This window comes from Dioscorea cayenensis, chromosome 19 (assembly GCF_009730915.1).
Source record: "Dioscorea cayenensis subsp. rotundata cultivar TDr96_F1 chromosome 19, TDr96_F1_v2_PseudoChromosome.rev07_lg8_w22 25.fasta, whole genome shotgun sequence".
NCBI lineage: Eukaryota > Viridiplantae > Streptophyta > Magnoliopsida > Dioscoreales > Dioscoreaceae > Dioscorea > Dioscorea cayenensis.
Genome location: NC_052489.1, coordinates 15,687,961 through 15,713,156, shown reverse-complemented (window position 1 = coordinate 15,713,156; position 25,196 = coordinate 15,687,961). Strand labels below are relative to the sequence as shown.

The following is a 25,196-nucleotide window of genomic DNA, read 5'->3' as shown; positions in this document are numbered from 1 at the left end:
TCAGCACTGGGTGTTTCCAAGCATTGAGGCTGACACCCATTCGCATTAGTTCATCCAAAGTTCCTTACCCTTACGCACGAATTTTGGAATAATCCATCTTCCTATCAAGGTTAAGGAGTCAACTGAGCATCTCAACGGTGGGATTGAATACCCAGATCGAATTAGAGTTCACGCCACCCGCCCGGAACAAATAGGAGGCGTGGGCCACAGGTCGCACGATAGAAGAACACCCAACATAAATATGTACCACTCCTCCATGTGAAATAGGAAGATCAATCTTCACTTTATTGTAGTAGTCATGACCAATAGCCATCAGCAGTCGGCTCATTGGTAAGGCGAGAGCTTCAAGCCCGATTTCTTGTGGCACACCCCACAAACAAGCACCACTCGACGAAGGGGGGACGGGGAAAGCTACAGGCCCAAAATCTTTGACCCTTCTTTCTATATGGGGGTGCCTGAGGCACCTCATCTTGTCATTTCATCATTGTTCATTCCCGTTAGGCCGAAGTTTTTGGCGTTTGACAACGCCCCTTGCGTATGTCCCGCAAGTGCACGGGTTTGTCGAAGTAATAAAATCCCAGATGAGTGGGGTATCGTATCCATAGGCAGTAGGGAATATAAATACTTAAATTGTTTCTTAACTTAGTGAAAGATAAATAGTGATATGTGTGACAAGATATGAAATAACAAAGTAAAAGAACAAGAAAGAGAGCACAAGTAAAGGAGAAGGTAAGGCAATCGATATAAATGGGTTACTCGGATATTGTTCCGCCTAGGACAATCGTTTCAAGTGCAAAAACCCTCTATTATACTTCCTAACTGATGCAATAATGAGTCATGGAGATCCTTAAATACATGGTCCCAAATCTAAGGTCAACCATACCTAACTCTATACATGTCCCGGAGGAGAAGTTGAATAACCTCTCAACCTCGCACTCGTATAGAATTGCAATGAGTTCTAGGGATTCCAAGTGATAAATCCTCTTCCTATATGTAGACCTAACTCTTTGGTCCAGGTGGAAGGTCCCTAGCCACAATTAAGCCCTAGATGCTAAAATTAATTCAACGCTTCACTCCGTTGCACTAGCAACTAAGCCCCAGCGGAAGGTCATCCTTTAGCCCATTCACTCTACTATGACCACAAAAAACTTGAGGAAATAAAGGTAGAATAAATCACACCGGAGGGGAAAGGGGACGCTCCGCTACCTCTCGACTCACCTTCTCAACATTCTCCAATCTATCTTTGTCTAACTATTGTGGTGTGTCACTCACTCACAAGGGTTACCAACAAGAACTCTCAACCTTAGTGTCACTCTAAGGGAGTATTCATACAATCAAGCATTCAAGATTGGAACTCAAATAAAACATCAATTAATTGAAAGCATAATAAAGAGGTTCAATGAAACGAATACATCCTAGGGTTCACAAATACCCAAATACCCACTAGGGGATTTAGCTCTCTATGGAGCTAATTACAATCAATGAAATCAAATGTAAAAGCAAAGAATCCATAGAAAACCCCTCCGATAGTCGTGGCGATGGTCTTGTGGAGAGTCCTCTACTCATCCAAGGGTCCCTTTGTCCGGCCTAGGATACACCTCGCTGGATCGGTGCCGACGAAAACTCTCCCACTAACCTTCTTCCAAACGGAGCGTGACATCGGAGCCATAGAACCTGTTCAAATCCTTAGCCAATACCTCTCCAAACCCTAGCCGTAGCCCTCTCTCAAGTTGGAGAAAAGATGGACAAAAAAATGCTGAAATCGGGGCTGAAATCGGCCTTAAATAAGGCTGGAATCGGGAATCCACACACCCATGTGGGCTCCCCTGTGGATTTTTCACACGGGTGTGTGAAATTTCCACACGCCTGTGTGGATTCTCTGTCTTACTCCTTCTTCGGCTGGCTATGAACAGTACCTGCTACACTGTTTTGCTACTGTATTTGCTACAGTGCCCTGCTACAATAAGGGAGATTTCAACACTAAATACGAAAAATCAATGCTCTAGCTAAAAACTTGAATCAAAAGGATAACAAACCCAAAATCATGTAAATGTGTGAACTCACTCAAAACAACCCAAAGTATACTCCTCAAAGTTCTAAGTACAAGGGACTTATTTCTCTACAAAAGATAACAAGAATTTCAAAGATGGTAGTAGCTTCACACATCCTCTAAGGTAGCCCTTTCCAAAGCGGCCGCTAAGGTGGCTTTCACACTTTCAAGGTGGTAGCTCTTTCTACCGGAGTGGTAGCTTTCACTCATCCTATAAGATAGCTCTTTCTCTCATTAGGGCATAACTAGTATCCGACTTATGAGAGTAGCTTCATATTTCATAGGTGGTAGCTCTTTCCACCCAACAAGCACAACTAAACAATAAAACTATTTTGTTCTTTCTTTTCATTTTTTTCATTTTTATCACAAATAACAAAAGAAACAACAATAACTAGTCCCTTTAATATCGAACATGAGTTTCCAAAAGAGTTTAAAGAGTGAGTAGTGCAACAAGTGTCAATCGGGCAAGAATTCCTAGAAATTCAAGCAAAAACTAGAGCATGAGAACATTCAATGTTAAAAATTCTCCTAAACTCAAGAATAAAATCATTACAACTAAGGTGAACCGCCATTGGCTATGTGAGCATGTGTATCAGTCAAAATTAATATAAAAGAGATGTGTGCACTATGAAAATCCCCCACATTTAAGTTGTACATTGTCCCCAATGTACACATGCAAGCTCACTCATAATGTATATCAATCAAGAACAAATGCGGGAGAAGCAATCAAAAACATACTCCCCTGACTCCTAGTGTTACATTTGATGGAGCTAAATCCTTGGTAGTGATGTTCCAACGGGTTGTGAAGCACACAGGGCCAAGTGTTGAATCACCATTGGCCGTGCCCATGACAAAGTCTCAATTCCCATGATGACAAGATCATCTGCACGCATACACGAGGGGGTTCAGTGAAGCTCAATAAAACAAAAATAACTAGAGTATATAAAAGATAAAGCAATGAATACAACTCGAGACAACAATATGAAAAGAAACTCAGAAAGAAAGTCCTTTCTGAGTATACAAGTCCAAAATGAAATGCAAAAAGTAATAAAAATGAAAGAAAATAAATCAAGTGTCAGTGCCGCGCTCTGGCTCCGCTACTGCTGCTGGGTACTCAAAAGGTGCAGGTGGGCATAGTGGTGGGGATGCAGGAGGGGCCGGAGGTATTCTAATCAATAGCCACTGTACCATGTCAAAATGGGCCAACATCTCAGTATACTGTGCGGTCTGTATAGCCCAGAGCTCTGCAATCTCGATCTGAAGCTCTCCCACAGCACTCTCGAGCCTCCCAATATGATCATGGTCTTAAGGATGAGTAAAAATGGGTACTGATCGTCAGAATGTCTCCTGTGCTGCAGGGGGTGCTCTGGTCCCCGTCTGTGCAAACTGAGGCCCAGGAATCTGTCGGGGACCCTCCGCTATATCCCTTCTGCTCCCAGCGGTCTCTGGGGTAGATGCAGTTATAATATATGTCCCAGGCCCACATCTGTGTACCAACCCCATCAACCTGATCGTCTCAAATCCCAAAGGAGCAGGCACGACCGTCCTCTCAGCACCACGTATAGCGTCCATCAAGCCCATCCCCAAGATGAGTCTGGTGACGTAAGGACCAGCAAATAATAATCCCACTATCGTAAACTGGCCCTGGTGCCTCAAAACGTCTGCCACTATGTGCCCCAAATGAATCGGCACATTGTGGACCATGGAGTATAGATAAAGTAAGTCCTACCTGCTCAAAACAACTGTGTTATTGCCTCGACCTGACACAGACCTGCTGAGGACCGAGTACAAATACTTGTAGCTCAACCGAGATAGGCTGGTGGCCTTAGACACTCCCGGTTTATACTGTCCATGTCCACACAAAACCCTGTATGCCTGATGCGGAGTCACTGTACCTGGGAAATCCATCGGCAGACGTCTATACTCCTCTGTACCTGTGTACGTGCCATTGTACAGGCCCATACCAACAGAGAACTCGGTGACACTCATGCAGAATAGATGTCCGAATGCTCAGAACTGTATAGCATCCATGGTGTCAACTCTCCCATACGGATGATCAAACTCGAAAGACGCCAACACCTATAGTGTCACTGCGTGGAAAGCTAGCTCATGGATCGTCAATAACCTCCTCCAGCTCCCTACTACTAGCATCTCATCAATCTCATCGGCTAGCTCGTCACCCCGCTGAATATCTCTCAGCACATGAAAATCTAGAAAGCGAGTCCAACCAAAACCGAGTGTTGATAATCTTTCAAATTGAGCCTAATGCTCGGGATTCGAGAATTCCATGTGTATTGCCTCAGGCGGGGTATCTCGGAGACGCTTAACTTCATGCGTCCTTGCTCGAGGTGCCATATCTGCAAAATTGGATGAGAAAACGATCAACAGGGCTCAGAAAAACATCCTGTAGAATTCCACACAGGCCTGTGGAAATTATCCACGCTCGTGTGGATCTGCGGGGCGTGAAAACCGCACGGTTGCACAACAATCATCCAAAAATACAACTCAAAACCACTGTTAAACGCTGTCCAGACATGCATAAACCATTATAAAGTGAAAATACATGCAACTTAGACTTTCAATCCGCTAAAAACAAGAATTGGCGAAGAAAAAAGGATAAAAAGGTTTACCGATGAAATAGATGTGAACACTTCAAAAACCGGCATGGAATGTGAAGAAAAATCCTCCAAAACAACGGTGAGGGGATGAGAAGTTGATCAGGAGTGGGTTCTGGGTGATTGGAGATGAAGAAGAAAAGAGTTCACAAAAATTTTAAAGAAAAACTCGCGTCTCTTGAAATTCTACGTATCCACACGGGCGTGCGGAAATTACCCACGCTCGTGTGCCTCCACAGGAGAGGTTCACAGGGGCAAGTGCACGCCACTGTGCGCTCTCAGGAAGACCCTCACTGTCTCTGAATGCTCTTGCACGGGTGTGTGGAAAATACCCATGCCTGTGCGCCCGACGCACAGGGACAGTCGCACACCCCTGTGGCTTCTCTGTATAACAGAGAAAAATCGCTAAGTGTTCCACACGCCCGTGCGGAAATTCAGCACGGGTGTGGACATTCACAGGCCCAACTCATAGGGGCACGCACATGCCCTGTGTCTTCTCGGGATGGAGATAGCTCTTCTACAAAGACCCGCACGGGCGTGTGGAAAATACCCACGCCGGTGCATTTGTCAGAGGTTCGCCCACAGGGGCGAGTCCACGCCCCTGTGTGCTCTTGGGATAATTTGCTAAGTCTCTGCAGGAAAATGCACGCCCGTGCGGAAATTACCCACGGGCATGGACCATCACAAGGTCACTCACAGGGGCGTGTCTACGCCCCTGTGCCGTCTCTGGATGAGCTCTGAACAAAAACACACGCCGTGCGGAAATTCCACACAGGTGTGTGTTTTCTCTGGACACTTAGAAAACTTTGCAAGCACTGCAAAAAATTTCTGAACACAACTATACACTCAGAGCCTACTTTACATGGCAACTTTAACAAGAGAAAACACGAAAAATAAGCTAAAACAACCTAAACTTTGCCAAATCCACATGAAAACACACGATGACAATAAAAACCCACAATAAAACACAGGAGAAGCATCTAAAAATCAAGATACCAACACTCAACACTTTATTTGTGCAAACACTAAACTACTAACTAAGAAAACAGTAAACACTTGGGTTGCCTCCCAAGAAGCGCTTGTTTTACGTCACTAAGCTTGACGTACCTTATCTTACCTCACGGGGGTTCATAGATGAAGGTTGCCCTCTTACCCATAGCTTGAAAGCATGAAGACCAAAGCCTCTTCAAGGTAGAGGGCGAGTTATCGGGCTTGGGATCACCTAGCAATGGTGCATCCAGTTTGTTCGGTTCACGTGCGTCTCCAACAGCCATCCATGTCAATCAATGCTTTGGGAGTCCGCAAGAATGGTCTTCCAAGTGTCAAAGGTACATCCCTATCCTCATCGATGTCTAGCACTACAAAGTCAACCGAAAAAATGTACTTGCCCACTTTGACAAGAACGTCTTCAATGATACCCCTCGGATGTCTCACCGTTCGATCCGCCAATTGCAAAGTCATCCGAGTGGGCCTAGGCTCTCCCAAGCCTAGCTTCTGAAAGAAGGTGTATGACATGATGTTGATACCGGCCCCTGAGTCTGTTAATGCAATTTCTTCACCTAAATTGCCAATATTACATGGAATGATGAAGCTTCCCGGGTCTTTCTTCTTGTTCGGCATGTTCTTTTGCAACACCACCGAGCAAGACGCATCTAAGATCACTTAAGCACTCTCCTCCAACTTCCTCTTGTTAGTCAATAAGTCATTCAAGAATTTTGCATAATTAGCCATTTGGGCCAATGCCTTAACAAAAGGAATATTGATGTGGAGTTGCTTGAATAAACTCAGGAACTTCTTGTACTATTTATCCCTTTAGTCATTCTTCAACCTAGAGGGATAAGGGATTTTTTGCTTGAAAGGTGGGGGTGCCATCTCCTTCTCTTTGCTTGCTCCCTCCTCGACCTCTATGACCTCGGGTGCATGTTCATTGGGCTTCTCACTCGGAAGCCTACCTTCAACCTCTCGATCACTTCTCAAAGTGATCGCCTTCAAATGCTCTCTAGGATTGGTCTCAGTATTACTCGGCAAGCTTCCTTGTGGCCTTTCTGATAGAGACTTCATAATCTGCCTCACTTGATTTTCATGATTGTGTAAAGAAGCGGTGTGGTTACGAACTGTAGCCTTAACTGATCGAAACCTTGTATCTGATGATTGCACAAACCTAGTCAAGGCCTTCTCCAAATTGGTCATTCGGGTCTCCAAACTTGAAACTCGGTTTTCCATGTTTGGGGCTTGTTGTTGTTGTTGGAAACCCGGTGGCCTCATGGCCTTTTGTGGACCTTGGTTGCTCCACGAAAAATTGGGATGATTCTTCCAACCTGGATTGTAGGTGTTCCTATATGGATTCCCTTGGTTCCTCATTGCATTACCCACAAAATCGACATTCTCAACCGAAGATGTATCACCAATAGAGATCGGGCAATCGAAGGGAGCATGTCCTCCACCACACCCGGTGCAAGTAGTCATGGCCGCCACTCTATTCGAAGTTAGAAGATCTAACTTCTTACTCAATGATTCCACTTGAGCTGCCAATGAAGTTACTGCATCTATCTCATGGAGCCCGGCCACCTTTTTCTTCTCCCTAATATTCCATTGGTAGCTATTTAACCCCATTTCTTCAATTAGTTGACGGGCTTCACCGGGGTTTTTGCTACCTAAGGTACCTCCTGCTGCCGTATCCAAGAGATGCCTTGTACTCGGATTCAACCCATTGTAAAAGGTCTGAACAATCATCCACTTCGGGAATCTGTGTTATGGGCATTTTCTCAGGAGCTCCTTGAACATTTCCTACGTCTCAAATAGAGACTCTGATTCTGACTGTACAAAGGATGAGATCTCATTCCTAAGCTTTGCAGATTTTCTAGGAGTGAAATAACGGGCCAGAAAAGCTTCTACCATCTCCTCCTATGTGGTAATTGATACTCTAGGTAATGAGTGTAGCCACTGCTTCATTCTCCCCTTTAAGGAAAATGAGAAGGCACTCAACTTGATGGCATCATCCGTCACCCCGTTTATCTTAAGCATATCACACACCTCGAGAAAGTTCTCTATATGATTGTTTGGATCCTCATCCGCCAAACCATTGAACTGTGCGGATTGTTGCAACATGTGGATGAATTTCGGCTTTAGCTCGAAGTTCTAAACTGTAATCCAGGGATGCACAATACTCGATTGTGTCCCCAATACTGAAGGTCTGGCATAATCGGATAATATCCGCTGTTGCTCATTCTGTTCTGCCATGTTTTGAGATTCTTCTACTTTCAAATCAGCTAGATTAGACGGTTCTTACACAGGTTCATTCCCTTTTCTTCTAAGTGTACGTTCAAGCTCGGGATCTCCTTCAATCAATATTGAGGGGTTCCCTTGGGTCATAACCTGGAACTGTACCAAAAAAAAATAAAAAAAAAATCAGAACGATGATAGAAAAGAATATGTAAAATAGAATGAATGAATGAATAGATAAGAAAACAAAGTGCAAAGTATCTCTAAACGCCTACTCCCCGGCAACGGCGGCAAAAACTTGGCAACGCCTACCTCTCGACTCACCCTCTCAACCCTCTCCAATCTAGCTTTGTCTAACTCTCGTGGTGTGTCACTCACTCACAAGGGTTACCAACAAGAACTCTCAACCCTAGTGTCACTCTAAGGGAGTATTCATACAATCAAGCATTCAAGATTGGAACTCAAATAAAACATCAATTAATTGAAAGCATAATAAAGAGGTTCAATGAAACGAATACATCCTAGGGTTCACAAATATCCAAGTACCCACTAGGGGGTTTAGCTCTCCATGGAGCTAATTACAATCAATGAAACCAAATGTAAAAGCAAAAAATCCATAGAAAACCCCCTCGATAGTCATGGTGATGGTCTTGTGGAGAGTCCTCTACTCGTCTAAGGGTCCCTTTGTCCGGCCTACGATACCCTCGCCGGATCGGTGCAGACGAAAGCTCTCCCACTAACCTTCTTCCAAACGGAGCGTGATGTCGGAGCTGTAGAACCTCTCCAAATCCCTAGCTAATACCTCTCCAAACCCTAGCCGCAACCCTCGCTCAAGTTAGGGAAAATATAGAGAAAAGAATGCTAAAATCGAGGCTGAAATCGGCCTTAAATAGGGCTGAAATTGGGAATCCGCATGCCATGTGGGTGCCCTTGTGGGTTTTTCGCACGGGTGTGTGGAATTTCCACACGCCCGTGTGGATTCTCTGTCTCACTCCTTCTTTGGCCGACTGTGAACAGTATCTGCTACAGTGTTTTGCTAAAGTATTGCTGCAGTACCCTGCTACAGTGATTGCCCAAAACACTCCCGAAAATATGCTTTTATTGAGGTAACGTAAACAGGCACACGTTTCCGTCGTAGATCGCTTTGCTTCTTAAATAACGGACATGTTGGTGGAGATCTTGCTATACATGCACAAGCCAGAATGCTTGAATGTGACTGCCCTTGTGCCCCTCCAAATCGTTATGCTAACTTGAATACGAGGAGGTTGGCACATATTCTTACACTTCGAACCCGACTTATGTCTTCGCGTTTGAACCTTCTCAAGATTTCCTCCAATTGGTGCATTTACGATCCATATTGGCTTTTTTCTCTAATATTCTACCTCACAACCCTATTTGTATGAAAGTAACATAAATACACACATATTAGCGTTAAAACCCGATAAAAGTAATGCTCATCATAAGGAAAGAGCAGTTCATATTCTTATCACACAAGCACTTATCAGCGTTTCCTTTTCCACGCCCGCTCACGCTTCGTTGACCTATCGCGTGGTAAAGAGAAGAGAGTATGAAAGAATTGTAACCTGAGCAAACCACAGAAAAATTCAAAATATGACAAGTCCCCCATGGATTCTAAAAGAAGGAAATGAAGAACGGGAATGAAACGAAATACAACATTTCTAGCGGCCCAGTATGGCAAGCAAAAAAAATATACTTTTTCCTCCATGTATCATTCTTATCATGTGGCTTCTTTTTTCTGTGTCTTGCAAAAAACATTCACATAATTTGATAATTTTTATGCAATATCCAAACCTGACAAGTGGATTATGGCATCTCTCAAAGCCACAATACCATCAAATGATGTCTTGTTATGACGCTAAGGATGATTTTAATCTAAAAATCTCCGATGACTAATGTAACATATTTTTCTAATATACTTCAAATAAATGGAACAAGACCCATAATTAAAATAAGGATATGCTAACTTTTCTTTGGTGCTCCATCCTTATAACATAACATAAGCTAGGAAGTCGCTAATTGCCCATAATAATGTCACCCCCATTAGAAATGCTTGTTTGGTTGTGGCATTATATGTTTCAACACCAATCACCCATAAGTGCTTTAGTTCTTTACCAAGTGATCTAGGACCCGGAATGATAAATACCAATGGTGGTAAATTGTAATTAATTAACACAACATGCCATGTGCGATGAGAAATGCTCATCGTTCGAAATGGATTGAACCCATCACATGCAAGTCCCAACCTCACATTACCAGGGTCTTGAGCAAACTCAGGATGCAAATCAACAAAATCTTTCCAAGCTTTGGCATTAGTTGGATGGCTCAAATTTCCATCATTAGGACAATATATTGCATGCCATCTCATTGTAGTAGTTGTCTCTTCAGACATGAATAACCTCTGTAGCCTATGAGTAAGAGGAAAATATCATAAAACCTTAGTGGGGAAATGGGGGATTTAGCATTATCATTTGCAAATTTATCCTCCAATTTCCACATAGACACACCACATATATGACAATTATTTGCTTCTTCATGCTCATCCCAAAACAAAATACAATCATTTGGGCATGCATATATTTTTTTGTAATCAAGACCCAAATCTCTCACTGTCTTCTTAGCTTCATTAAAAGAATTCAAAATTGTAGCATCAGGAAAGGCCTCTTTTAATAAGTCTAGAAGGTCACCAAATGCCACATTACTTAGCCATGGAGACACTTGAAAAAATATTATCAAACAATGAAAGAAAGTCTTGAGAAGCTCTTACACAGTGGATAAAGCTCTTGTCTTCCTTCCTCCATTAACTTGTAAAATTTTTTTGCCTCTGTATTTGGACCTTTGCAAATCCGTGGGAGGTTTTGCTCTCCAATTGATACATCTCTACATATATGTCGCAACATGTCATCCATGTCATCAAGAGGATCAAGTCTTTCACTACGTGATGACAATCCTTCAGAATACATCGACAATCCTTCAGTATAGGCTTCTACAAAACCATAGACTATCAAGTGATCTCTTACTATTTCTCTATAATACCAATTACAATCCAAACAATTTTTGCACAGACAAAAAATTTCTTTTCCTTGCGCTATCCTTTGAAATACCATATCTAGAAAACTATCAACTCCGCTAATATATGCTGCAAGCTCTTGGGAAAGCCATCCAATTTCTATTTCTATTACTCATCACTTTCAACTATTTACAAGAAAAAAAAGTTCCATGGGCATTACGTATATTTATAGGATACAGCAATTAGCAAATCATAATTCATAACAAATTTCAAATAAAACAAAAAAATTGCATGCTTGCCTTTAATATCAAAATATTAGAGAAGTTATTACATTAAACTAGCAAGTGATATTGCATTAAACAAGTATTAATCTAACAAATATACACAAATCATTGCAATTAGTGGGAGCGTCCTTACTAGCTATTAACTAGTCATGTTGATGAAGAGTAATGTTAGGAATCAATTGTGTAGTTTCTTTTCAAATAAGGGTTGATAAGTCTTGAGAAACAAAAAAAATCATGTCAAAACTATGTAAACAAACACTAATGAAAGAAACAAGGATCTAAATTTGAACATAACAAAAAGAAAAATGAATTAAAAAAAGAAGAAATACAAAAAAAAAAATAAAAAAAAGGAAGAAGAAATGAAAACCAGGTGTGATGAAAAGTTTAATTCATCAATCAAACCCACATGATCAAACTAATTTTCCAAAGACCAAGACAGAGCTAGTCAACCACTCTCACATTCCAAAGCTCTCAACATTAATATGACTACTTCATTAATTTATTAACTTCTTATCTAATCACAAAAATAGATGTAGTGAATTTCCAATTATAATAAAATGAATAGGATGCAACTCAACCATCATGAAGAATTCACTCATCATTAATTAAAGAGAAGGCCTTCAATTGCCATTGTTGAATGCCCTTTAGTAGTGGATGATCGGGATGGTTGTGGCCATGATTTTTGTCCCCCATCAATGATAATAATAATAATTATTAATCAACACCTAATTGTTAAGTAGTTCACTTTATTATTCAGCTACAATTCGTAATAGCCACTAAATTTAAAAAACCTTAAAAATTAAAAACACAAAAGATGCTTGATACAGTCATGAGAGTTTATTGGTTTAATGTAGGCCAATATTCCCTTGAGCAAATAGTTGAATATCATAAATGTGCTCCATCTGTACAAAATACTAGTAGCATTAGATTCACTTGAATACATAGAATATGCATAACTTTATTGATCCACATATCGATCACTATTTAAAGTTCATTGATGTTTGAAAATCAATCCTACTTGTATCTAGGCTATGCAGGACAAATACCAGCTCATTAACTTTTGATTGGAAAATATACCATGTTTTAAAAAAACCTAACAAACATCATATAAAGTATATAATACACATTGAGATCTTTGGATGGTAATATGAGTATATACCATTCTAGGGTTGCAATCGAGAATTCTTGTACGAAATTTCATTGCACCAAACGATAGCCAAGATGGATATTTAAATTCAGCAACAAAAATCTGCATGTAAATCCATAATGGCAATTTTCAAGACACAAAAATCTAGTTCTAGACTCTAGTAATTAAACATCAACTCTAAGATTGGAGAGGTAGACTAGTATTAGACGCAAATCAGTATTGCTTACAGCACAACAAATTTGCAAATGAAGCCACCAATACAAATACTAGCATACTTATTAATTAATGGGGATGCACCAATTATTGCCTAAACAAGTGTCATGTCCTGACCCGTGGGCCATAGGACGTGACAACCGCTGTGACAATCCAGAGGAGGGACACCCCGTCACTCAACCCTCGAGATGCCACAAGGCTGACCAATAAACCTAGAATTAACAATATCCAACACAAATACAGAAAAACAATAATACCCATCGGAAGTAATAACAACAACAATGACAACAACAATAAGTAAAGATGATAAGTGCTTAAGTAGACATATTTTTCTATATGTTTTATATGCGTTGAGCATCCTTTTTACCATGGTTTATATCTCATATAGTGTAGTTGGGGTTCTTTTGTGCAATTAGGTTGTGAATGCCTTGAAGGAAGAAAAAGAAGCAAAGATAGGTTATAAAGACATATTTTGGAAGTTCTTGTGCAACCTAAAGATCAAGACACAAGAGGAGATTATGTACATGGAGGTGTGTGCCAACTTCCAAGAGGATTCAAGCCAATTTGCTAGTTGGAAGGGCACAAAGGCAGTCACATCTCTATGTCCTTACCCTATTTGAAGAATGGAAGACCTTCTAAATGAGGATTTGACAAAAGAAAGTCTTATGACCTACCACATGGACGTGTGCCCAATCATGTGGCCTCAAGAGAAGAATATGTGAGCGGCGTTTTTATGGAGAGTATTGCAGGAAACACTATAGCATTTACTATAGCAAAACACTGTTCACACGACCTCGTGAAAATTCCACACGGTCGCGTGGGAATTTCTGTAGCCCAAGCAAGCGCATGAAATCTGATTTGGGCGCGTGGAGGCATGTGACAGTCGCGGTCTAGGCCTATAAATAGTCTTTTTCCTTACTTTTTGGAGACTTTTTTCTAGCGTTCGAAGGGCAAAGCGGCTAGGGTTTCAAGAGGAGGTCTTTGGCGATTTTGTGGGGGGTGGGGGGTTCTTCACCAACTTTGATAGATCTTTCATTCACTATAGTATCGAGGGGGTATTTGGCATCCTTGCTTCGGAGAAGCATCCTTCAAGACGTTGAGCGACCCATCAAGGCCATCATCACGAATTCGAGGAGGTTTTTCTCTATGGTTTCCATTGCTTTCTATTGTATTATCCTTTGTTTTGTAACTCACCCCATGGAGGGCTAAACCCTAGTAGGTATTTGGGCATGTGAACCCTAGGATCCTATTTTTTATATTGACTTACTTTATGTTTCCTATTAATTTTGAGTTTATTTGAGTTTTAATCTTGTTTTCTCATTGCTTGCATGTCATATTAATCTTTGTGGTTGATTGTTAATGCATGATTTGTTGCCTTGGTGAGACAGAGGTCTCCATTAGGGTTAGAACTTCAAGATTAAAGAGGGTTGAGAGGGTGAGTCATGAGATAGTGGAGCATCCCCTTTCCCTTCTAATGAGTGCTTCCTATCTCCTTATTCCCTAAGTGTTATGCAACCATATTCGGTGTGAGGTGTGAGATTGAGAGATTTCTCCCCCGGGACCTTGTAGGGGGTTAGGGATCTTTCTCCTAGAAGTAGGGTTAGGTCTATCTTTAGGAATCGGTTGCACTCCTAGGTATCCCTAGAGCTTATTGCGGTCATATGTGGTGTGAGGTGTTGAGATTGAGTGATTTCTCCACTGAGACTTCATAGGGGACTAGTATTGGTGATCTGGAGGTAGGAACCAATTGTTCTTGGATTACCTCGACTCATTTAACTCGGTTTAGGAACATTTAGTAAGTGTTGTTGCACTTCATGTCTAGATCCTAGGGGAAGCATTACCCGGGTATCTCATCTTTATTGATTGAGATCTCCCTTGTTTTCTACTTTCCCTTGCTTGCTTGTAATTTTCTTATTCTTACAATTAAGTTCATTCATCACAATCTTGATTTCGACTAGATAACTAAGAAGTGATTACTACTAATACTTCTGTTCCCTGTGGATTTGACTACCCATCTCACCGAATATTTTATTACTTTGACACCCATGCACTTGTGGTACACACACGCAATTCGGATGTGACAATAGAAAAGAGAAGTTCACAAACACGTAGGAAAGCAACACTAATAATAGTAGCAAAAGCTGATACACAAGAGTTTAAGAGTTATTTAAATATAACAACATGCAATAGAGTTCTCTACATACTAGTGGATCCAAGACTCAAACACATATGTGCATAACCAAATTAAACATACATGAACTAAAACGATACACAGAAGATAGGAAGGTAGCAAATGCTCAGCACACACCTGCACTGCCTCAACTACTACCTGCAACAGCCTGGGAAGAAGAAAGAGGGGATGAGTAACCACATCAACTCTGTAAGGGGATTAGCACAACTCCACCAGAAATATAACAAAATATAATAATCATAAATCACCAAAATAAATACTTTGCTAATAATATAACTAGTTCAGAACATAATTACACATAATAATGATCTTTAACACAATATAACAAAAGAAAAAAAATAGTACAAAGAAATCTTTAAACCCCACTAGAGTTTAAAACAACAAAACTATGAAATACCAAACACAAGTTCAAACTATAAAATAAGTTAAACATTAAACCACCTATAATACTACAAATAAAGCAAAACAATCTAAATTAAATATAATTATAGCACCTATAAAATTCAAAGTTTATTAATTCTAACATGTTGAATGTCTCATAAGTTTAACAATAACAAAGATAGCATAAATACTAATGGTGAAACAAGAAATTGGGTTTGCATAAGTAATATACCAATAATAACCTTTTGAAAACATCAACAATTTAAAACCAAATACAGTTCCAGAATCATGCATTTTTTTCAATAACTCAACAAGTCAGGGTTTTGAAAATAAATAAGTTGATGATCGATCACATAATAAATAACCTCCAAAACACTCCATCACTAATCAGGGCCTTGGTTATGTCTGGAGCTATCAAGATACGCATCTTTGACATTGGCCGTTGGGAAGCCTGTGTGCTGGTTCCGAATAACCCAACAATACACCTTTTCAGTATCTCTATGGCGCCTCCTGAAAGTGTGGTATACACAAAGGGAGTTTTCCATGCCACCTCTGATAGGTCAGCCTATGGAACTCTAATTCTTACTATAGTAAGTACTGGAGCTCGGCTCCATTGTCACCATCCAAATAAATATGTAACATACAACCTGTAGGCTCAATGCATAGATCAACACAATGCTAGAGATCTCAATATGATTTCAAAAATTTGCACATAATTAACTTCCACTTCAAGAGGGAATAAGTTTCTCAAAGCATCATAGATGAATACCTGTCATCAAATAAGCATCACTTGAAAGAAAACAATAATCCTTGAGTACTCGTTTCAATCATAACATCAACAATAACACAAAATAGTTTGCATAAACCCATTTAATATCATAACAAGAGTCTCAAAACATTAACTTGGAAACTATGATTCAATAATAAGGTTTTCAAAACATAAATACAATGTTTTGGCAAACTTTGCGAATAAACTTGATCATGATTCAAATATTGCTTTAAAATACCATAAAAGACATTTCAAGAGCTAATAACAATGGAAAGTGTCATTGAGGTGAAATTAAACCAAATATGACAAAGGTATACATGATATTATAATCTATAACCATAGAATCTATAAATCTCACTTATAAATTTTGAATCAAATATCAACTCGAATATCCTTTCTTTTGAACAGTTATACTTTTCAAATAAGAAATATATATATATATATATATATAATAACTCATTCCAAGAAAAATTAAAATCTTAAATCCAAGTATAAAACCTATAAAGCCTTACTCAAGCATCATAATGCACATATATATATATAGGTATTCTTCCAATAGAATTATGCTTAATAGTCCCACTCACAACTTTGATGATTTCGCTTCCTTGAATGCTAGTCCTCGTTAGCTCTTTGCTTCAAACCAATGCTTCTTCTCCTTGCCAAAGCACAACAAACACCAAGAATTGTTAGCACAAAAGCCAAGCAAGAAACCCTAGGTTTCTTCTACCAAACAACCCTAATCAACTCTAGGGTTTGCTCGAACTAACACCACAGGCTACTAATGAAGTTCTAAAGGGTTAAGCTTCACTCTAAGCCAAAAGAAATCAAGAAAACAAGAACTCACTAGTGCTACAGTAACTCTAACCTGGGAGAAGAAGGATCTTACTCAAACTTCAACAAAACCAAAGGAAATGCAATCAATCAAGACTCTAAACTCAAGACAACAACACACCAAGGATTCCCCACTAAACAAACTTAAAGAAACACCACAAAATAGAAGGAAAGAAGAGGGAGGAGAACCATACCTCCGAGCTCCTCAGAACTCAAGGAAACAACTTCACAAGAGGGAAAGAAGTAGATCTCCAAGCTTCTAACTCCAATCCAAGGAAAGGAAAGAGAGGATTAAAGAGTGGAAGAAGAGGGCTTAAAGAGAGGAAGAGAAGGGGATAAAGAAGAACAAGAAGAAGGGGAAAAGAAATGGCAAAAAGGTTTTTATGTCCTAGGAACCCCTAGCATTGGGGGCTCCTTGCGGGCTTCCTTGTGCCCGCAAGGGAGGCCGCAAGGCCTTCTAGGAGTCCTTGTGGGCTCCCTTGTGCCCCCAAGGGAGGCCACAAGGTCTTAGACTTTCTTTCAAGGGTTTTCCCCACCTCTTCTTGCCCTCACTTGACCCCAACTTAGATTGTAACACCAAAATACAACCAATAACACTCACACACAAAGGATACACATGAGGAATGAGTCAAAAACCAAGCAAGAAAGTCAGAAAAAGGTTGGCACACCACAACAAGTTACACTCTACTATTAATCATGTAGATAATATCAAAGGACTGACCATAGATTCATGAGAAAGAGTAATAAATTAATAGTATAACTAGGCCAGGATTGTATATAGAGCTACCAACCAAGATCACCTCTAGGTAGGGTTTAACATTAATGCCCAGGTCTAACTTGAAGAGTGTATTTCACTATATATATTATTTTAAACCTGTAAATAATAACTTTGGCCAAGATATTGAAGATGGCCTTACATAGGCCATTTTACAACTCTGAACAAACATGAGGAATGCTAATGAACCACGAGATACAAGTAAACATCTTAGTTGGTATGAATACATAGTCAACCTAATTGTTATTGTTCAAAAAAAAGTTACAATATGTATCATCATGGAAGTCTAATGGATGTGGATGAGTTTTAATCCATGACCGGTTTGACATAAATGCAGTTATAATTGTCTAACATGGCCATGAATATAAGATAAGGCCAAAGATGAAAAATTAAGATATGGCTAGGAGGTATATGACAATACCAATATTGCACATGGAACAAATCTAATCAACTTTTAGAGCATATAACATATCCTATTTCATTAATAGATATTTCTCAAAAGAATGACGAATCTAGTGCTTAGGGAAAGCTAATTTACAGCAGAATGAGTAAACGTAATATGTGAGTAATATCCTAACAAATGTCTAGTGACACAACGAAACAAGGCCACTAAGCATATGTGACACCTGTGATGCTTGAAGCGTGGATAATATTGAACAAATAAAATGTGCATTAATTAAGGTGATTCTTAGACCTTAATCTTAGCTTCTTCTATGCTTAAACCAATACCCTTTCCTAGTATTTTTCCATCAATTTATGCTTGTAGAGCAAGCCACGCGGAGCAAAAAGAAAATATCAGCCATGAAATATTTATCACATGTTCAAAACTACAAAACATGATAAACAAGAATATTATATGACACTTGAAAACTCAAAGGCAACAATATCATTTTGAAAATTAATGAACTGTTCAAGATGGAAGTAGAGAAATTCAAATTCATGGCCATAGTGAAAGGGATTATGTTTTTCCTTCTATTATAGTCAAGTTGGAATTGGTCATCTATCAGTCAAGTGTGTCTTTATACGCATTCAATAATCTACTATCTATTAGAATGAAAAAGAAAACACTTGTATGCAAATAAAACAATCAACGCTTTTTAACCATCACCAAATTGTTTGCCAAGGCCCTTTTCGTTTTTTAACTATTTGTATAAATCTATAATATCATTACATGAAATGCATGAAATAGGGAAATGATACTATTAGAAAAGGCTTACCCAAGACTTATTTCAATATATAACTATTCAAAATTCAAATTACAGTTAAACATACTATCTACCACAACAAAATGATTAATTAATCAAGAAGACTTAGTATCCTTAATTGTATATGTATTCTAGATACGTTGGATCTATCATATCAAGATGTTAAAAAATTGAATAAGCATGTGGAAGCCCCATTGTCATGGTCATAGACATTAATCATAACAAACTATTGGTAAAGAACACAAATCCAAAAAGGTTTCACAAGAAAAGCCAGATTGTGGTTTAACTTCCTATTTACATTGTGGTCAAAATGCTCTCTATAGAAATTGAAAACATAGTAAAAGAATTTTGATATAAGTTTCTACCAACCAAGACTAACCAACAAATATAGAAATGTAAAAGTTTTGGTAATCTGATTAGAGACCATCCTATCAACATATTATTTTGTATAAATGAACACCACATATGGAGTACAAAAGAAAACAATAAACGCAGTTAAATAGGATGTAGAAATAGGAATAAAATTATTGATTGATGAAAGTCATTAGCTAAAAAATATATCAAGAAGAATTTAAAAACCACTAAAAATGGCAAAACTCTATACAAGAGAGACATTGGTCACACAAAAGGCCTATAATTTCATTTTTACTATTTCAAACTGTATTACTGGCAAAATATATGGGAAAAATAAAAGGAGTTGTCTACAGTTCACAAAACAAATTACACCCACAATAAAAGCATACCGTAAAAAGAAAGAAAGCTAGCACAATTCAGATTAGTAAACCTAGTTAATAGAGGTCAAAGAGAGATCTGAGTAGCAGTTTAACAAGTAAACCATTCAAGTAACCTTTAACAATATTGAAAATCTTGCAAACCAAAAAGTCACAACAAGACAAAAAATGTGAATCAATAAAGAAAATAAAATGAAGAACTATCTATATGAAATGGGAATAATAGACGAAATCGTTAAAGAGTTGTAATTGAAAAACACTTACAATTATGGATCAAGAGAAAAGACGAGGATCAGCAAGTAGAGCTGGAACCCCTGGATCTAAAGCTCTCGATAAAATTCTTTAATGGAAGAATCCTAGGCTTGACCTTCTTCTCTTGCTAGACTCAGTCATACTACATGACCAAGAATGAGCAGATGGTGGTGGGGAGCTCGATGAGCTTGGAGACAGAGGCGGAGAAGGAGAGTGGTTGCCGGAGATGGCTGACGAGGAGGTGGGAATCAAGGGAAGGGTCAATTGGGCGGATGTTGGGGCGGAACCGAGAACAGAACCAGATTCGTCGAGGTAGAGAATTTCATTAGTGAAAAGGCAGAACTCACTAGTAGATCTCCTTCTTGAAATGCTCGAACCCCATTGTTATCCTCTTAATCGACGCCATTTCCTTGCCCAAATCCCAACCTCTATCTCTCCAATCAAACCCTAAATCCACACTGAATTGAAAACAAATCAATTAATTAATCAAAGATTCATGAGTTCTCTAACTAGAAAAAAATGAAGATTGAGATTATTTCAAATTAAATTAAAAATAAATGAAAAAAATTGGGAAATCTCTAATAAATAACAAAAGATCAATAGATCTAGAAAGATAGAATTTAAGAGCTTTTGAAAAGAAATTTGGGAAGCGGATAACCGATTAGGATTGAATGAACCTTCTTAGAAGAGTTTCGTCGGGAACATAAGTTGTTGTTAGAGGAGTCATTGGAGGAGGAGAAGAAATGGCAGTGTGGAAGGGTAGGGTTTGTGAGGGTTTGGGAACAACGGAGGAAGAGATGGGTGAGGGGTTGGGTGTGGGAACGGATGAAAAATTTTCTATTTATTACACTTCAAAACACTTATTTTTTTTCATAAAATTTATACTTACTTATATATTATAAATAAGTATGCAGAGATGGGTGAAGGGTTGGGTGCGAGATTACCTGCAAGCCTCTCACTTCTTCTCTATCTTTTAAATTATTAAAAAAATGACTATTTAAGGCACTGTTTGTTAAATAAACAACGTTTTGTGACAAAACTATAATTTTTTTAATTATGATTTTTTAATTATCATCCTTATTAAAAGTATTTATTTATTTAATTATTTTATATCCTCTGATAATATAAGGTATTTTCGATGTGGTCATAAAATCGAAATGACATGTATATTTTATAAATATGTTCCATTTGTGGGTGTGTCCTTGTAAATATACCTATACCTCTCCCTAACTACTACATTGACCAAGAATTACAAATAAAATTAATTATTTTATAATAAAATAAATAAATATGGATCTTGAGTAAGATGGAACAAGGAGGAGAGATGCATGTTATTTTACTTTTTTTTTTTTAATATTTTTAATATTTTTTTATTAATTAATTGTTGATTGAGGCGACTTGTACAATACACACAAAAACAAATTACTATCAAAAGTATATGCGAAAAAGTAAAAATACTCTTTCTAATTTATTTATATATATCATTGATCTTAAACAGATGATATTTTTTCTTATTTATTAGATTTATTGATTTTGTCATCTGTAAGTACAAATTTTATGAAACGGTTATGCATTATTTTCACATTTGCTGCCATTTTAAAAAATCACTACATATCATAACGCATAATAAGCAATTATAAAAAAACTGCTACTTATCATAACACATATGTAGCTGTTATTGAGAACCACTGTGTTACAATGAATATGCAATGGTCCTTAGGCATTGCTTTATTTTGCAGGAATTATGCAAACAGTTCCATATCATGATAAGTATGTAGCATTTATTACTCACCTCTATATTATAATGCATATGCAACGATTATGATTGCTGCTTTTATTAACATTTACAACGATTGTATAAATTATTGCATATCTATCTTCATATGAAGCGGTTTTTGCAACGGATTAAGTTACATGTAATACTTACTTGGAAAATTTCCTGTAGCAATTGAAATCGCTACAAAACAGCTACAAAACTACTACAATAGATAGCCTATTAGTAGTAGTTTTATAACCCCTGCAAGGTAACTGTTGCATAAGTGTAGTTATGTAGTGGTGATGATATTATAGAGCAAATTAAGGGGTCATGTAAGTGGGGCTCAAAATTTGTGGTATTATCAATTTTTCATGAAGCTGACAAGAATGGTAATTTATGAAAGGTTAATGTTAATGTTTTTGAGAGAAAAAAACTTAGGTTTGGCAAAAGAAGAGCCTAGTTTGTTATTATGATAATCCTATTTTTGTAGTCCATTACTATTAATATTTCAGCCGGTTCCTAGAGCAACTATAGTGTATATTGTAGATCATCACTATAGCTGCGAGAGCTTTCTTTAAATTTCTTTGAGCTTCCAATTGGAGAAATAGGAGGAATGGTAAATTAGGTCTAGGAAACCTTTAGAGGATGAGGAGATGCTTGAAGAAAAATAGGATGGAATGAGAAACAAAAAAGAAAGGATATAAGAAAGAAGAAATAGAAGATGAAGATTTTTTTCTAATGGGTGAGTCGGTTTTCTTTCCTTAAAGATCAAATCAATTTATTTTGCTATGGATATCTTTTATTGTGATCATATATTTTGGTTTTCATGGTGATTTTAGCATGGAAACTTATGCACATGCATGTTCTTGCGGTTGGCAGAATAATTTTGGGTGGATTTGCTAAAATGTCTTGCTTGGCATTGTTGTGATATTTCGGAAGTTTCTTAAATGGATGAGAGTTTCGCTGTATGAGTCTATAGTTAGTGTGGGATTTGTATGCGTGATTCATGCCCACAGATGGTGTTTGATGCTTTGTCCATGAGAACTTGCATGCCTCAAAGTTTAGTGAAACGAGGGGTTGACTTTGTTACCATATATTTCCTTCAACACTACTTGGTCTCATATATATATATATATATATATATATATATTGCTTTTTTGAGCCTCTTATTGTATTTTATCTTAACTTGTGAGTGGGTGTTAATTTAGATTTATGACTTAAATTTATTGGTTTCCATTTGTTACCTCAAATCTCAAGATTTAACAGCCTTAGTATTGAATTATTCTTTATGTTTTTGTTGCCAATGTTCTTGGTTTCACGAGGATCCATTGTTTTTAGCAAACCTATAAATTTCTCTTTTGGATCTTTGAACTTGAGAGTTTTATAAATCATTGCCTAAGAAAAGGATGGATAAAAGAAATTTTTGGTATGAAGTGGCAGTCTTGTTGTTGGGCTATGATAAGTGCTTGAACATGCATATTTTATATATCATTTACACTGCATCTAGCATGTAATTTCATTATGTTCAAAGCCAAACTAGTACATAATTGCACTCTTTTGATCACTAAAGGCTTTAATTGCATTTTAGTGCCAAAGGAGCGAATATGTAGACGATGTGAGGTAGATTTGATAAGAATACAAGTTCCAGAACACCACCACGACCTCATCACAGCCGTGGTACAATCGTGATAGAATGCAAAACCCACAAGACAATACTACAAGAGCCACAATGGCCTTTACAACAGCCGATGTATACATAATGATCGTGGTAATAATGCACAACACCCAGAACCAGGACATGTTAGCATGCGACTTATGGGATAAGAAAATTTTTAAGGTCACAACATCCCAAACAACGGCTATTGTGACCTCGTGGCAGACTCAGGCTATAAATAAACCTAGGTATTATTATTTTGATGAGGGTTCTTTTGCCAAATTTGGTTAGAGGCGGTCAGATTTTTGAAGTGCAGCATGGCTGGAGATAAGGTTCAACCTAATTTTAGCAGATTCCGGTGAATTTCTCAAGAGGGAGTCAACGCATATTGTTAGTGGGGGCGCACGAAGAGATTCAGCACCATCTTAACGTCCTTGGGATCTTCTCAACCATAACCATTGAAGATCTATTTGAGGGAGTTAGTTTTACGATTCTTAATACTTTTCATGTCCATTCTTTATTCTTTGATCATTATTTTTTGTCCATAAAAGGATCTAATTCGAGGGAAATGGTATATCGATGTACCTAGGCTTTTATTTGTGAACATTAACTTCTCCCATGACATCATTAATATTTTCTTTAGGAAATAGCTTATTTAACAATGAAATAACAGCAACTAATACTCGTTATTCTTGATTAATCACTTGTGATTGTAATTCTATTTTTTGCTCTAATCCATTGACATATGACTTCAAACTTAAGACCTCCTCATTTCTTTGGGTTGATGAACCCGATTTGGAAGATGAAGCATAAACATCTCCAACACAACGCACACGCCCTCTTTTTTTCAGGCCCTTTCACTTTAGCGTACACATCATGTTTCCAAGACCATCCGTTTTTATTAGAAGAATCACCAGAGTCATTCATGTGCATCTTCATTTGTTTCTATGTAATTCAATAAGATGAAAGAACATCTATTACATCTTTAAAAAGTTTGAAGTTCCAAGATATTCAAAATACTATAAGCACATTGCAAAATTTTTAGAAAAAGAAAACATTACCACAACTTCAGCTGCTTTCTCACTAACAATAGTTCCATTTTTTTTGTACGACTCAAGATATACATTTGTGAACATGATGGTGGTATGCCATTAGCATCTTTACTATTCAATACAAATTTTGATGGTCAAGAATTAGATATTTAATTTTAATTTAACGTTCATTGAAAAGGAAATTAAGGTCAAACATCCATGCTATATCAAAATAACTACTGTAATAACTTACCTTTTCATCCATGATCCTAGCAAATGACTTTGTTCCTGTGCAATGAGGCTCCTCCAATTTCAAGCGATTTTCTTGGTTTATAATACTAATTTCCTATAACAAAAATAAAAGATAAAAGTTCATATTATAATTAATCAAATTATAAGATCCTTTGAATAAATTAAAGCATTTACAACATATTGAACCAACACCTTTGCTTTCTTAGAACACCAATATCCAACAATTTTTTGGAATTGGTCTTTATCCACCCTAGAATCAAGTAGTTCTTCAGCCATTTCATCTACCATTTTACTTGGGTCAAATCCTGTAGATTTCAAGTAATTCTTCCATTGTCTCCATTTTCCACTCATGTTTTTAAGTACCTAACTCTTCGCCACTTCAAATTGTTTCTGCAACATTTCTTCTGTGATTTCTTCATCACTCTCATCCTTGTAGGGAACAAATTGAAACTTTGACTACAAAAATAAGTAATTAATATATTAGCATCAACAAACAATCAAAAAAGTAAAATTATTTTTAAAAAATAAAATTTTTGTACCTCAACTACATCCCACATCTCAGATATTTTTTTAATTTGCATTTCTTTCCAATTTGTGTAATCTATAGGCGTAAAAGAAAACTTTCGGATCATATTGCTAATAAACCGACTAAGAGTACAAGATTCATCACCAATTGGTATATACTGAGCATTCAATTGAATAGCAATGCGTTTTTCTGCATTCATTTCCCAAACATCTAGCTTACATGTCGGACCTCTAACGTTTCTAGACTTTTGGGTGCCTATATATTAAGCAATATATTCTTGATT

General features: G+C 37.8%; 1 protein-coding gene and 1 non-coding gene across 2 annotated transcripts; one reads left to right on the top strand and one right to left on the bottom strand.

The window, feature by feature from the left end:
- Window positions 1-118: 118 nt before the first annotated feature.
- On the bottom strand, window positions 119-24,675 carry LOC120284080 (cytochrome c biogenesis CcmF C-terminal-like mitochondrial protein). Its single transcript, XM_039290895.1, is given in 5 exon segments — window positions 119-530; window positions 9,408-9,566; window positions 10,152-10,306; window positions 24,389-24,481; window positions 24,580-24,675. Coding segments are annotated over 5 exon segments (915 nt in total).
- On the top strand, window positions 7,409-7,515 carry LOC120250826. Its single transcript, XR_005533161.1, has one exon. It is a non-coding gene; the product is annotated as a small nucleolar RNA R71 (small nucleolar RNA).
- Window positions 24,676-25,196: the final 521 nt, after the last annotated feature.